At 43.5% G+C, this 14,976-nt stretch overlaps 1 protein-coding gene across 2 annotated transcripts in view; it reads right to left on the bottom strand.

The window, feature by feature from the left end:
* Positions 1–4,722: 4,722 nt before the first annotated feature.
* Positions 4,723–14,976, bottom strand: part of MED17 (mediator complex subunit 17) — a 30,972-nt gene continuing 20,718 nt past the window's right edge. For both annotated transcript variants that reach the window (XM_075851479.1, XM_075851478.1), the window contains 6 exons: positions 10,730–10,860; positions 10,450–10,634; positions 9,802–9,939; positions 9,105–9,222; positions 6,035–6,194; positions 4,723–5,001 (listed from right to left, as the gene is read on the bottom strand). In XM_075851479.1, the coding sequence (XP_075707594.1) occupies positions 4,796–5,001; positions 6,035–6,194; positions 9,105–9,222; positions 9,802–9,939; positions 10,450–10,634; positions 10,730–10,860 (938 nt within the window). In that variant the 3' untranslated portion in view covers positions 4,723–4,795. The remainder of the gene's footprint in view (positions 5,002–6,034; positions 6,195–9,104; positions 9,223–9,801; positions 9,940–10,449; positions 10,635–10,729; positions 10,861–14,976) is intronic.

The following is a 14,976-nucleotide window of genomic DNA, read 5'->3' as shown; positions in this document are numbered from 1 at the left end:
CACATCCCACCGGAGGTTATGAAAGTGCTGGAATCCCCCATCTCGGACAAGGAGTTTAACTTAACCCTCACATTCTTCCCACCTGGTAAGGCCCCAGACCCTGAAGGTCTATCACTACCTTATTATAAGAAGCTACCTTCCATCCTCACCAGCCCCTTCTTAGTTGCATTTAACGGCATCCCAAAAGGCAGAACAATGCCAGTATATACGCGGAGAGCCCACATAACTAATTCCCAAAGCCGATAAGGACCATTCCCTCTGTAGTAGTTACCGCCCCATCTCCCTTCTCAACTTAGACCTCAAGCTCTTCTCCAAGATCTTGGCCAAACTACTCACACCATTCCTGTCCACAATAATCCATGGGGACCAGACATGCTTCTTTCCAGTGAGGGAGGCCAGAGATCATACTATCCGGCCCATTAAACTCATTGAACATATAAATTCCTCCTCCACCCCAGCCTTCTTGCTCTCCACGGATGCCGAGAAAGCGTTTGACCGGGTTGACTGGTGTTTTCTCCAAGAGACTATCTTATAGAAGTGTAGGCCAAAGCATGCTTAGCTGGATCCTGAGCCTATACTCATTTCCTTCGGCATCCGTGAAGGTCAACGGCCATGCCTTCCCCTCCTTCCCGATTACTAACTGAACCCACCAGGGCTGCCCGCTATCTTCCCTGATTATCCTTCTTTGTCCGGAGCCCTTCCTCTGCCATATCCGTAACAACCCAAATGTTGCAGGGGTAGTAGTCGGGGACGCGCCACACAAGGCGGCGGCATATGCTGATAATCTCCTGTTCTTCATCTCCTGCCCCCGTATCTCAGCACCTAACTTATTAGCCGAATTTAAAACATTTGCTTCCCTGTCCAAGTTCAAAATAAATTTTCAGAAGTCAGAAGCACTCAATATATCTTTCCTGACCCAATTGGTGGCAGCACTAGCGGATTCCTTCCCTTTCAGATGGGCCCACAGCCCACAGCTAGGGATACACCTCACAAACAAGCTCTCCCAACTTTACTCTCGCAATTACCTTTGCCTCCTAAGATCGGTCAAGGGGAACCTTGACAGATAGTCTAAAGAGACCTTCAACTGGTTCGGTCGTTGCTCCATATTCAAAATGGATGTGTTACCTCGCCTGTTGTACTTCTTTCAAGCACTCCTTATACTGCTACCATGCCTATTCTTTAGCTTCCTCTCCCCTCTACTTGTCAAATTTATCTGGCCCAGAAAACCGCCCCGCATTGCCACACGACTCTAGCCCACCCAAAGTTTGACAGTGGTCTGGGGTTGCCCAACATCCATCTTTACTACCAGGCAGCGCACCTGGTTCACATTGTGGACTGGTGTAGGCATGGTACTCTCAAGCCTCTATATTCCGCCCCTTGGCTACGAAACCGTCTCACAACACATAAGATCAAATCCACTCATAGGACCCACACTACGCGTAGTGTCACTCGCATGTAAACGATGCAACATTTCTCCCTTCCCATCACCGCTTTACCCCATACTAGACAACACCTCTTTCCCGCCGGGATGCGTGCCAGGTCCCTTCAGCCAACGTCGTGCCTCCCGCGAGACCCAAGCCCGTCACTACATAGTTGACAACAGCTGGAAAATACAATCCCAACTAACTGAGACTCCGGATTTGGGACACCTCCCCCTCTGGCAGGCCTCCCTACTCCGTCATTTTCTACTGTCGCTCCCTTCTTCCTCTTCCCGCACTGCTACACCATTCAAAAACCTATGAATTACGACGGGATACCTGTGCCATACCCTTTAATGTACGCCCTGCTAAACTCCCCAGTTGAAGAGTCACACTCTCCATATCTGTCCAAATGGGCATCAGACCTTCACCTAACTTTTACAGCGGACCACCGTAGTCGACTATACACCATGACACATCAATCCTCAATATCGAGTAGAATTCAGGAAGCGGGCTCTAAGATCTAGACAAGATGGTTGAGTCCCCTCCAAACTCCAGTTTTTACCCCGAGGTCTGCCCCATGTGTTTGTGATGCAGCACCCAGGTAGGTGACCTCTTACATACCTTTTGGAGCTGCCCCAGGCTGTCTGCCTTCTAGGGACAATGTCTGGCACATCACCTACAAATTCACAGACTTTACGTTCACCAAGAAACCGGACTTCTTCTTGCTTCATCTGTGTGACATTCCTATCTCTACATACAAGAAATCGGTGGTACATTTAGTAAACATGGCTCGCACCTGTATCCCAGCCCTGTGGAAACAAGCTGATCCACCAACAATGCGCCTTTGTTTTCAGAAGATCCAGGAGGTGAAACGCATGGAGGAACTCACAGCCTCTATACAGGACTCATGACAAATTTATACGTTCCTGGTCCCATTGGGTGTTCTTCGAGAACTCACCTGAGTACATATCCTTGTCATAATGTCATTCCCCATATGGGGAGGATGTTTAAGAGATAGATGCTGAGGAAAGTTCCCATTTCCCTCCCTTCCCATCCCGCCCCCCTTCCTTCCTTCGTCCTTCACCCCCGCCCCTCTTGCCTCCTTTTTGTGGTCTCTACCAGTCCAGTTTTCAATGGGCTACTCAGTTGTTTGGCTTTAAATAACATTTAGACCTTTATGGTTCTTCTTATGTGCTTACATACTGTTTTTGTATACCACTAAGCTGTGAATCTGTATTTGGCTTGTCTATTTCCTTTCCTAATGAAAAAAAAAAACAAAAACAAATCAAAACATTTCTTTTTCCCCCAGTAAATATTATGGTCCATTAAATGGTGCCATTAAATACTAAAACTTGTCCCGCAAAGAAAAAAAAAAAACCACACCTCTTACACGGCTATATTGACAGAGAAAAAAAAAAAAGTTATGGCTTTTGGAAGGCATGGAGCAAAAAATAAAGAAAAAATAATAATTTTTTTAAAAAAATGACAGCGGCAGCAAGGAGTTAAATGTTGTAGCTATTTCTTTGTTTTGAAACTTTTCTGGGGGGGCCAAATTGGAGACATACACTTGCTTCCGGTATTGTCGGAGTGCTTTATGGCTATTGCAATGAATAGGAGTCTATTGACAGAGAAATATCACAGATTTTTGCAGTCTCTAGAAAGTGATGGAGCGCAGCCCCCTCCCCAGAGAGGGTCAGGGGAGATGCATACAGAACCTTATCTGTGTGTACAGTCTAACTATCCTGCCTTATCTAGAACTCCCGCAATAGAGAGGTCATTAAGAGCCTGGGGTATATATGCCAAACATATCCATAAAAAAAATGTATAGCAGCCTGACGGATGTCAAAGGAACATCTATTTTGCTGAATGGAGTAGCATACCTGAGCTATTTCATACAGAATTATCCAAAAAATAAAAGTATACCACGCAGTGTGAACAGGCCCTAACTTGCCCAATCTCTAACGATACTGAGAGGACTCTGCTCATGCTTTCCCAGTCTACACAGCAAAGCTGACAAGCAAGCTGCAAAAATACAGAAAGTGTCAGTCAGCCTATTGCAACTGCTCTAGTAGCCAGTGTGAAAGATAATTATGTGGACAGCCTCAAAAAAAAATAAAAAAGTTTAAAAATAGGTTTATAATAAAAACCTGATTTAAAAAAACCAAAACATTTAATTTTCTGGGGCTATGGCTAGGTGTACCCTTGGAACCATTTTTTTTTTTTTTAATGCAGAGGCAAAAAAAATCCTATGTATACAGCTCCTATGTAAAATTGTTGTGACGGTGTGACTCCATGGTCAGACTACATACTTAGTGATGGTCAGAAAGTGCAGTCATGTTTACTCCACTCCTTCTGTGCCCTGCTGCCTCCTAACCTACAGATGATAGAACAGAGTAGAGGGTATGCTACAGCATCACCACTCATCCAATAGGGATCACAATCAGTAAACACACACCAACAGGGGTAGAAAACTCCATGTAGAGGTTTTCCTTGATCAGATACGACCTCACTGCTGCAAAGCAACATCACTAACCACTAAGCCATCAAGATACTCTAAAAATGTCCAAACGTCAATAGGATATACGAGTATTAGGAGATAGGATGTGTCTGGCCTTTTCCACATATCTCATAGACTAATATAGGAAGTGACTACGGATGTGTGTGACACCACTGGAATTGTGGGACCAGATACCCCCATTATTAGTACCAAATTACCTGCACAGATCTAGAGATCAAAGATGCCATTCTGGCAGCCTGCAGCCACCACTAGGGGGAGTTTACTGTATACAGCGTTATTACGGAGTTCTATATATGCTGTAAGCTCTTGGGCTCCCACGAGTGGTGGTTGCAGTCAGTTAGAATAGTATAGTAGCAGGCGCAGCGGCAATCAGCTGATTGGTCCGGCAACCATGGAAAACCGTTGATTTTGCCTTGTCTTCCGGTAAGGAAAATGTGGTATTACACGGCAGCCATTCAGATGAATAGATGGCTCGAGTCCACCGGCCCTTAGTCCTGGTTTAGAGGGGAGAGCCCTCTTCTCCGACATCCACATCCCCTTTCACCATGTCTGTGTTGGAGCTTTTTATCATAAAAACAGACATCCGACCACTTTAAAAAAAAAAAAAAATTCAATAGGCACGGAAATTTGGACCTAAAACGACGTGATGATAAAAAAGGTGGAGATTCATTTTAAGGTTACTTCGCTTACAACACGCACACTAGGGTCATGGATATACTCGTGTAGACAATGGTAATATCCGAGCCAGCAGACCATTCCTGTAAATATAGAATGAAACAAATCTAGAAAAAAAAATATTTTATTTAAATGAAATAACAGGCTGTGTCCTGTGAATACTCGGAATACGGCCGAGGTTCTAGCAAGGAGTCAGTGCCGCCATTAATAATTCCATCTTATATACAAAATTACGCCCCTCCATTTTATTCCACTGAACTTCCTTGAAAGGTCCTCGCAGGTAATTCCACTTGTTGTCCTGCAGCATGTCGCTCTTGGGGACCTCTTTACTCTGACATCGGGGGAACTGTACCATGACTTTGCTGCCGCTCTCAGGTCCGTTGCGCACTGTTAGGAATATGTACAGAAAATGCATTGTCAGAAGCACAATGAACAAATGGTAACGCTGGGCAATTCCAGAATACAGTGAAATTCCGTTAATTCGAAATCATTGGGATCTGAAAGATGGCAGATTATCACACGTTCCAACTAAGTGAAAATAAAATCTCAGAAAAGCAAGTTTCCGTGTAAGGTCTTCGGGTTTTGCTAAAACGCAACGTTATATTGCAGTTTTGTGCTGGAACAAGAGCTGGATTATTACATTTTGTGGCCTGTTGGATGCCAGATGATCAGTATTTCACTGTACATGCTGATCAGCAGCTAGTGCAGAACCCTGTGACAACTACGTGTGCCAGCTGCGCAGCCAGGCGCGACAGCCTGCTCGACAGCCTGCTCAATAGCTACATGAGTTAGACAGATAGCCCAGAAAATCCTCTGAGCAGATCTTCTATTCATTTTCTATAGTTCCTTAGGCAAAGATTGTTGGTCGTCGGGGCCGGATCAAAATTGGTGGAGACCCCTGGGAAAACAATTTGGTTATATAATATAGATAATATAATGTTTGGCTATCATAAGCCGACCATACACATTAGAAATTTCTCAAGAGATTTCTCCAAAAGGGAGAGGATCTGCCGACAATCTAATATGTATGGTGGAAGCCTGATGGTCCACCAATGTCAGCTGGTAACATGCCCAATTCTTTGTTCCCTCGACGGTAAGCACAATATAGTTGTCTGCCAAAGCTGCCTTCACAATTCTACAGCTTTCAGAGCTGAAATCTCCCAGCATTCCTTGCTCAACCAATGGCTGTACAGATCTTGCTTTGGTGAGTGTAGTCTTTATGCCACTGTCCCTCCTGCATTATAGAAGATCAGCTAAGCTGTTAGGGGCGTGTCTGTCAACAGCCTTGTGCACTTCTCCAATAACAACTTGCAGAATTATGAATGCAGCTCTGGAGTATAATACAGGGTATAACTCAGGATCAGTAAAATAGAAGTAATGTTATATATTTACAAAGCTACTCAACTGTACAGTCACATACCTGAAACAGAATAATCCCCATTTGGAGATGCTACAGTTATCGATGATGCATTGCCAATGCTCTCTACTGGGCCCAGACCTACATGGTTGCTAAAGCTAAGGACGTGCCAACCCATCACTTTGGCCAACTGCTGAACAGCAAGGATCTGGTGCTGAGACATCTGAGAAGACACAGGAGGCAATGGTGAATAAGTACATGTTCAGCTCTTAATAAATACTGGATAAGAAGCATTAAAATATTTTCAGTATGCAGCAAACTCCTTCTAGTGGTAGCAAAAGTTTTATGCAACTGTGGAAAAATTCTGCAGAGTAAGGCCGGATTTACACAAGCGTGTGCAATTTGCGCGCGCAACAGGCACTTAAGAGCTCCGTGTGTCATCACCATATGATGCGTGGCTGCGTGATTTTCGCGCAGCCGCCATGATTATGACACTATGTTTGTAAACAGAAAAGCACGTGGTGCTTTTCCATTTTCAATCATAGTTTTGACAGCTGTTGCGTGACTCACGCGCGTCACACGGAAGTGCTTCCGTGTGCTGCGCGTGATTTTCACGCACCCATTGACTTCAAATATAGGACATGTCGTGCGTATCACGCAGCGGACATACGCTGCGTGAAAATCACGGACTGTCTGAACGGCCCCATTGACTAACATAGGTCTGTGCGAGGCGCGTGAAAATCACGCGCGTTGCACGGACGTATTACACGTTCGTCTAAATAAGCCCTAAGAAGAATGCTTTCAAAAATAGTTTTTTTTAATCAATTAACTAAATGCAAAGTGAATGAACATAAGATAAATCTAAATCAAATCAATATTTGGTGTGACCACCCTTTGCCTTCAAAATAGCATTGATGCTTCTAGGTACACTTGCACACAGTTTTTAAATGAACTCGGCAGGGAGGTTCTTCCAAGCATCTTGGATAATGAAGCACAAATCTTCTGTGGATGTCACTTCCTCAAATCCTTCTTTCTTCATGTAACCCCAGACAGACTCGATGATTTTGAGATCAGGGCTCTGTGGGGGACATATCACTTCCAGGGCTCCTTGTTCTGGTTTACACTGAAGATATTTCTTACTGACATTAGCTGTATGTTTGGGGTTGTTGTCTAGCTGCAAAATATATTTGGAACCAATCAGATGCCTCCCTGATGAGATTTCATAATGGATAAGCATCTGGCTGTATTTCTCAGCATTGAGGACACCATTAATCCTGACCAAATCCCCAACTCCATTTGCTGAAATGCAGCCACAAACTTGCAAGGAGCCTCCACCATGCTTCACTGCTGCCTGCAGACAAATTATTGTGCCACTCCTGCCCTTCGGCAAACAAACTTCCTTCTGTTACAGCCAAATATTTCACATTTTGACTCATCAGTCCGGAGCACCTGCTGCCATATTTTCGTGCATAGTTGAGTCGCTTGGCTTGGTTTCCACATCGCAGGTATGGCTTTTTGGCTGTTATTCTTCCATCAAGACCACTTTTGGCCAGACTTCACAGAACAGTAGATGGCTGTACCTGGGTCCCACTGGTGTCATCTGCCTGTTCTGAGCTCATGGCACTGTTGGACAACTTCAAATTTCAAAGGGAAGTAAGAATGAGGTGTCTAATCTGCTGCACTAAGTTTCCTTGGCCGACCACTGCGTCTACGGTCCTCAACGTTGCCCTTTTCTTTGCGCTTCTTCAAAAGAACATGAACAGCACATCTTGAAACCCCAGCATGCTTTGAAATCTTTGCCTGGGAGAGTCCTTGCTGATGCAGCATAACTACCATGGTGGACCTGTGACACAAAACGATCTTCCACAACCCCACCTTTGTAGCAGAGCTTGGCTGTTCCTAACCCAGTTTTAAGCCTCCTACACAGCGGTTTCTGTTACAGTTAATGAAGGTGTTTCAACCTACATATGAAAATGATGATTAGCACCTGTTTGTTGTAATTGGTTAGTCATCGACCGGAATATAATCCTACAAAATCCATGACTTTGTGCAAGCGTACCAAAAAGAATTGATGCGGTTTTGAAGAGAAAGGGTGGTCACACCAAATATTGAGTTGATTTCTCTTCTGTTCATTCACTTCGCATAATGTTCATTGTGTGTGTGTGTGTGTGTGTGTGTGTGTGTGTGTGTGTGTGTGTGTGTGTGTGTGTGTGTGTATACACACACACACATGAATGAAAAAACAAAACAAAACAGACCACTGTGAATATTAAGAAATCAGCACAGATATTTGGTACCAATTAAAATACCAAATGGTGTTGAAATGTGGACTGCCATTATAAACCATTGCTTCTAAAAACGTCTATTTTTCAAAATTCTTTAACCTCTTAAGGATGTCGCTCATGTTGGCCTGGAGGACGCAGTAGATTCCATTTTTGCCTCGCTGCACCCAGAGAGTCAACATTTTTTATTCTTTTGCGAACGTTGCTCTGCGAGGTTTTGTTTTTATGCGTTTCGGGTGTATATTTATTTTGGTTTCATTTTACATAACATTTAGGGTGTACTTTATATTAAAAAAATAATAATTAAGCGGAATAAGCAAAACATTCTGTTCCGCCATAGGTTTCGTTTGTAATTTTTTTCTCCCATAGTATTCCAAACAGGAAGTACAGAATACGTTTTGTTTCTTTTAATAAAACGGATATATATATATATTTTTAGATTTAGGATTTTATTAAACTTTATTATGTGCAACAAGGGGACTTTACAATTGTATTTTTTTTATTATGTATTCAGGAGCATTACTAGCCTGTGCATGTTAAATGCACAAGCCGCTGTTAGAGACCTACCTCCCCTCATTTATGATGCTGCAATTGGCATTGATCACAGCATCACAGGGGTTTACTCTCATCACAATAGCACCTCCACCTCCCCGGTGAACTAGCAGGCAAAACCGCTGTACCCCTCCGACCACTGTGCCGCAAACGTATGACACTGGGTGCCAAGTACAAGCTCCCAGCGCCGTAGATTTACGGAACGTGGCACCAAGCGGTTGATATAACATTGGTAAGAATAGAGGTGTCTGTATATCTATCTATCTACACACACACCAATATGGATATATGAAGATCACCTGTGACAGGAGGAAGTCTTGCAGCTCTTGTTCCTGATGGGACAGGGTGATCACTCTCCCATCTCTGTGGACAACTCTTATCTGATCAACCCCAATGTTCAGCTGTAACTGAATTGATCTGGAGGAAGAAAAAAAAAAAAATCACCCAAAAAATAAACCAAATGGAAATTAAACTGGGCTGATAATTAAATGTGAGCGTGGCCAACTACACAATTACATGGCGAATATATACAATTCTAACCAAAATCTATTCTTAAAAAAAAATTCATGAGACGTAGTAACGGGATACACAAGCTACAGAACCCTGTGCCGGTTATAATGTATGTGGCATTACCATGTAGTCATCGTTTATGGTGGCACTTTGATAGATTTGACACATTTTGGGAATTTCTGACCTGTGCAGTACTTTGCTTAGGACAATGGTAAGGGTCCTAGGAAATGGAGTCCCCATTTAACAGACTGCATTCTTTTGCAATATGAAATAATTGCCTGTGTGTAGGCCAGTGGTCCCAACTAGTTACATAAATGGAAAAAAAAAGTCACAGGTCCATTAAGTTCAACCAGTCTATCGGTTGCAAAACTGAAAGTCCCAGAATGCCATGAAAGCCTGTGGGTGCCTGGGCATGCTGGGAGTTGTAGTTTCGGTGTAGATGATGGATGGGTAGGCTCACATTTGCAAGGAAATAAAACCACTCACTTGCAGATCTGTTCGTAACCTTGGGATGTTATTAAGACCTTTACACTGGACTCATAGACATCATTGATACTCGACCAATGGGCTTGGATTTGAGGGTCTTCAATTCTGCTGGCCAGGCAGTCTATAGTGCGGGCCGTCCTATTGTATAAAACACACAAAAAAGAAAATATATTTTCAAAAAACGTTTTAAATGTGCATTACCTCAGCTCAGAAATGTTAGCCGTAGTCATAGAACGCTGTGCTGTTCCTCTGTTATTCCTCCTGGAAATGTATGAATAAGTTGACAACTGGCTGTTAGCATTCCCCTTGTCAACGGTTCGTGTACCTACAGTGTTTGACGCTGCCAGCACTGATTGTAGTGTCAGACCGTGTAGGGACACAACCTATTGATGAGGGGAATGGTAACACCCAGTTGTCAAGGAGGAGTAATAGAGAAAAATCACAACGCAGTTCTGAGAAAAGATGCAAAATGTACTAAAACAGACAAGTATGCAGTGCTATTCTTGCTGTCAAAAATAAAGAAATCCTGAACCAAACCCCATTATAAGTCAACGGGTGACGGACGCCACGGTTAGGAGACAGTCACAGCCCAGGCAGAAGAAACCGGAGATGTGAATGGCGCCTAATGCGATCCACGTGGCCACTCACCTGCTTCTGAGGAATATGTGCTTGGCCTGTTTGATGATTTTTTCCAGGAGGCCTTCACTCTGCTGCATGGCAATAATATCATTCTTATCAAACGCCTGAGGACCAGCAAGACGCATCCTCTTGTGACCGAACGGAGCGCTGGCTGGATGCGGCATGACGATGTTACTTAACGTCTGCTTGTGGAACTGAGAAGATACAAATGAACAGTATCTGGTCTTAAGTAGTCAGCCCTGTCAATCGTTAGTTACGGAGCCATCCAAAACTCTCCCCCATCTCTCACCTCTCGGATGAGCTGGTGCAAGTTGTGCTCCAGAACATATAGATGGTCTTCTGGTCTCATCTTATCAGAAGAGGACTTCTGGGACTTCTTGTCATTTGTGGAGTGACAAAATGATATAGACAGCTGAAGGCCTGTGAAGTAGGAGACACGAAACACACCCAAACATTATAGTCTTCAACCTTTGGGTGCCCATGACATCAGTGTAATCGCAATAGCAGATATAAGTTGGTAATAAAGTTAGATGCATTAGTGATCCAATGGATCGAAAATAAAAACCAAGCACCGTTGGATATAGTTTGGATTAAAAATCTCCTACCGTTTTGTGTCCACAGCTCCTATGCAGACCTGTGTGTCTCAATGGTTACAGATTACAAACTAACCCTGTGTGGTCTACCCCTAAGGTCATGTGTTGACAGCAGAAGAGGGGGCAGATGACAGGAAGTAACACGTGCAAGCGCGCGCTGCAACCGGGGACGTGTAAACCTGAATTATTTTTACGTCACTTGGCATTTTACTCTCTCAGTAGTCAGAATAGAGCTGCCCTCAGTAGTTACAGTAGTAACACTACCCTACTAACCTTCAGTAGTAAAACTTGTGTGTCCCACTAGTCACAGCAGGGCCACCCTCCACCCCCTTCCTAAGCAGGCAGTCACAGGAGGAGTTTTACCAACTGCTCCTTCAGTAGTCGTAGCAATCCCTGCTTCAATTCACAAGATCAAATTCTGGATGACTGCAGCCACCACTAGGGGGAGCCCTTTTAAAACAGATTTATACAGAATCGGACTCCATAGTAAATTCATTTTCAGTGAGCTCCCCCTAGTGGTGGCAGGAAGAATTTGGTCAAATAACCCTATGGCTTTGTGATGGAAATTAGAGAATTTGGAGGCATAGTTCAGATCCCTATATAGCTACATTATGGAATCAAATAACTTTGGACCGATAAAAAATATTACATAAAACTTTAAATATGGCACAAGCGCACAAGCAGAGCGGGCGGCATAGCCGGTTGTACAGCAGGGACCCAGCGGCAATGCTTGCAATCATAAAAATTTCTGATCGCAAGAATTTGACCCCTCAGTTGCGAGTGTGAGATGTGACCACCGGCATCTGAGGGGGTTTTTACGGCCCCTTTCACTTCGGGGGCCGGTCACCAGCTCCCACGCGGCAAGATCGCGGGAGCCGGTGTATTCCTCTAGCAGCTGGGAGCCATGTAAACGCTCACAGCCCCGCTATAGGAAGATGGCTATTCAGATCAGACTGTGGCAGGTCTCAATAGTAATGCACTAATTTTCCCCATAGACTGCAATATTGTGATATTACAGTCTACGGCATAAGCGATCTAATGATCGCAGGTTCAAGCCCCCTACCGGGGCTAAATAAAAAAAAAATATTTTATATAAATTCAAAATCACCCCCCTTTCCCTAGATCACACATAGAAATAAACAAAAATAAACATAAAACACATTAGGTTTCCCCACGTCCGAAAATGCCCAAGACTATTAAAAAAAAAAAAAAAAAAAAGGGAAGGTCAAAATGGTCGAATCACAGTTTTTTGCCACTTCAACTCCCACAAAAAAAAGGGAATAAAAAGTGATCGAAATTCCAGACATTCCCCAAAATAGTGTTAATAAAAACTACATCTTTCCTCGGACAAAAAGACTCCTTACACAGCAATGTACACAGAAATATATAAACGTTACGGGGCTCACAATATGGCGATGCCAACTATTTTTTGTTGCTTTCAAACGTTTACATTTTTTTTTAATGGTACTAAACATAACAAAAACCATATAAGTTTGGTATCCTCGTGATCGCACTGACCCGCAGAATAAAGGTAATTTGTTATTTTCACATTATAGTGAACACTGTAAAAACGAAACCCATAAGAAAATGGCGGAACTGCTGTTTTTTTCCAATTCCACCCCATTCAGATTTGCTTCCAGCTTCCTAGGAATCGCACATAATATTAAATAGTACCATCAGAAAGTACAACTTGTCCAGTAAAATTTAAGCCCTGATAGGACTGTCAACGAAAAAATAAAAAAAGTTATGACCTTTGAGGGAAAAACAAAAGCGTAAAAACGAAAATTAGTCTGGTCCTGAAATGGTTAAATAACTAAAAAAAAAAAAAAAAAAAAAAAAAACACCAACGCTGCACTCCCTTTTGTTCTAGCGATTGCACGAGGCTTTCCTCAGCTCATGGACCGCACAGATGTCATTGAACCACGTCAGGGGATCTTTAAAGACGCACACACACATTCTGAGCAAATGCTGCACATCTGGCGTAGATACAAGAGCGTAGCGCGCACATCAGCCTATAACCAAACATACAAAGCCAGCCCCATACATAATGTGGGAAGTGTGGAGCGCCAGAGAACAGCCTGTGCACAGCGAAAGATGGATGTTGGTCTAGTACAAAGGATACCAAGGAAACGGCACAACGTGTCAGCTCTCTGGCTGTGCCTTTCTTTATGCCGAGGAACCTGAAATGTTCCAACTCCAGAAAATATGGAGGCTTAACCGGTGCACAAAGAGCAGCCCACCGGGGGACGCAGCATTTACATCCACAAGAGCACAAAAGAATGGCGTATTTAACATGGAAAAAAAAAAAAAGGATTTAATAACTAACTCCGCACCAACACGCTGCATTTCAGAGCCGCCGCCATTGCGTTCTCGGTTATTTGTTCTGCATTTTTACTTTTATAGGATGGATTTATCGCTTGTGAACACAGAGCTCAGAAATACGAAATACAATGTAGACTACACATTTAACCCCGGCACTGCCGGACCACTGAAAATCAATGTCAGAATGAATGCAACCATTGATGCATGGGAGGTGGGGCAGGGGCTGTATCCACGTAAAAGAAAAAAAAAAACACTCCAGGAAACAACGTAAAACCCCTTAAGACTTATTGATAGGGCGAAACAGGACTTATTTTTGGTGTTTTTGGAATATTTAAAGTCATGCACTGCCCCCTCATGCCCTGCAGTAGGCATAACGGTATATATTTTTCCTGGAGTGTTCCTTTCAAGAGATTGTCCAGTCATAAGAAGTTCACGGCCTATCCTCAGGATAGGCCATCAATATCTGATCATTGGGGGTCTGTCTCCCGGCACCCCCGCCAATCAGCTGTTTAGAGGGGCCGCTGCGCTCGTACGATCGCTGCATCCCCTCATTCCTGTGAATCGTGGACATACTTGTAGTGGCGGTTCACGGTATTACAGCCTTCTCCCATTCATAAGTGTGCTGGTGATTCGCAGTACGGAGCAGTCACATGAATGAAGGGCGAGCAGCACTCGTACGAGCGCCGTGGCCCTTCCAAAACAGCTAACTGGCAGGGGTGCAGAGATTTAGACCCCCACCGATCAGATGTTGATGGCCTATCCTGAGGAGAGGCCATCAATTTATTATGACTGGACAACCCCTTTAAGGCCATGTCAGTACAATGTGGATTTGGTCAGGATTTAGGCACAAATTCCGTGCCTAAATCCAGACCGAATTTGCAAAAATGAGAATGGGGCATTTTATACCTTATTCACATGCTCCAGATAAAATCCACATGGAATAACCGCGCCACAGATTTTATAATCCGCAGCATGCTCATTATGGACGCGGACTCCGTACTGAAAAGCCCTGGATTAGCTTTCTTGCGCTTCAATGTAGCCAATCCGCTTCAGGATCCACATGACAATGCGTGGCGGAAATCAGAGTATCAGCGGAAGATCTTTGCTACGGATTAGTGCAAATCCTGACTGTGTGAACGCGCCATAATATATATTCTGACTTGAGCTGAAGAACTGAGTAAAGCTGGCCATAGACGTAAATAATTGGCCGTGATACGACGGCATTCAAAATCCAATGATTGTCGCACTTCCTAATAATGAGCGAAAAACATTTTGAAGCCTGAACGATCATTATCCCAATTGTTGTCTTTTGGTCCAACATTATGTGCCGATTATTCTCTTAATAGATATTTATAAAAGTGGCAGCTCAATTTTTCTGACTTAGATGTGATATATTACAGGTGGATCCGCTGACACTGAACCCGTCAGGTCCACGGGACTGACGGATACAGGTCTCAGCTGCTCTGTATACAGAACACAAAGCAGCTGTATCTCTAAAAGTACAACTAATTTTTAATAAAAAGTATTTAGAAAGTTGCACCAATAACACGTTTTTATTTATTAAAAAAAAAATATAAAAAAAAAAAATATATTGCAAGAGGTGTAGATAGCCTTTAAAGAG

This window comes from Rhinoderma darwinii, chromosome 2, assembly GCF_050947455.1.
Source record: "Rhinoderma darwinii isolate aRhiDar2 chromosome 2, aRhiDar2.hap1, whole genome shotgun sequence".
Taxonomy (NCBI): domain Eukaryota; kingdom Metazoa; phylum Chordata; class Amphibia; order Anura; family Rhinodermatidae; genus Rhinoderma; species Rhinoderma darwinii.
Note: the sequence above shows the minus strand (reverse complement) of the source record. Positions and strands in the feature narration are given on the sequence as shown.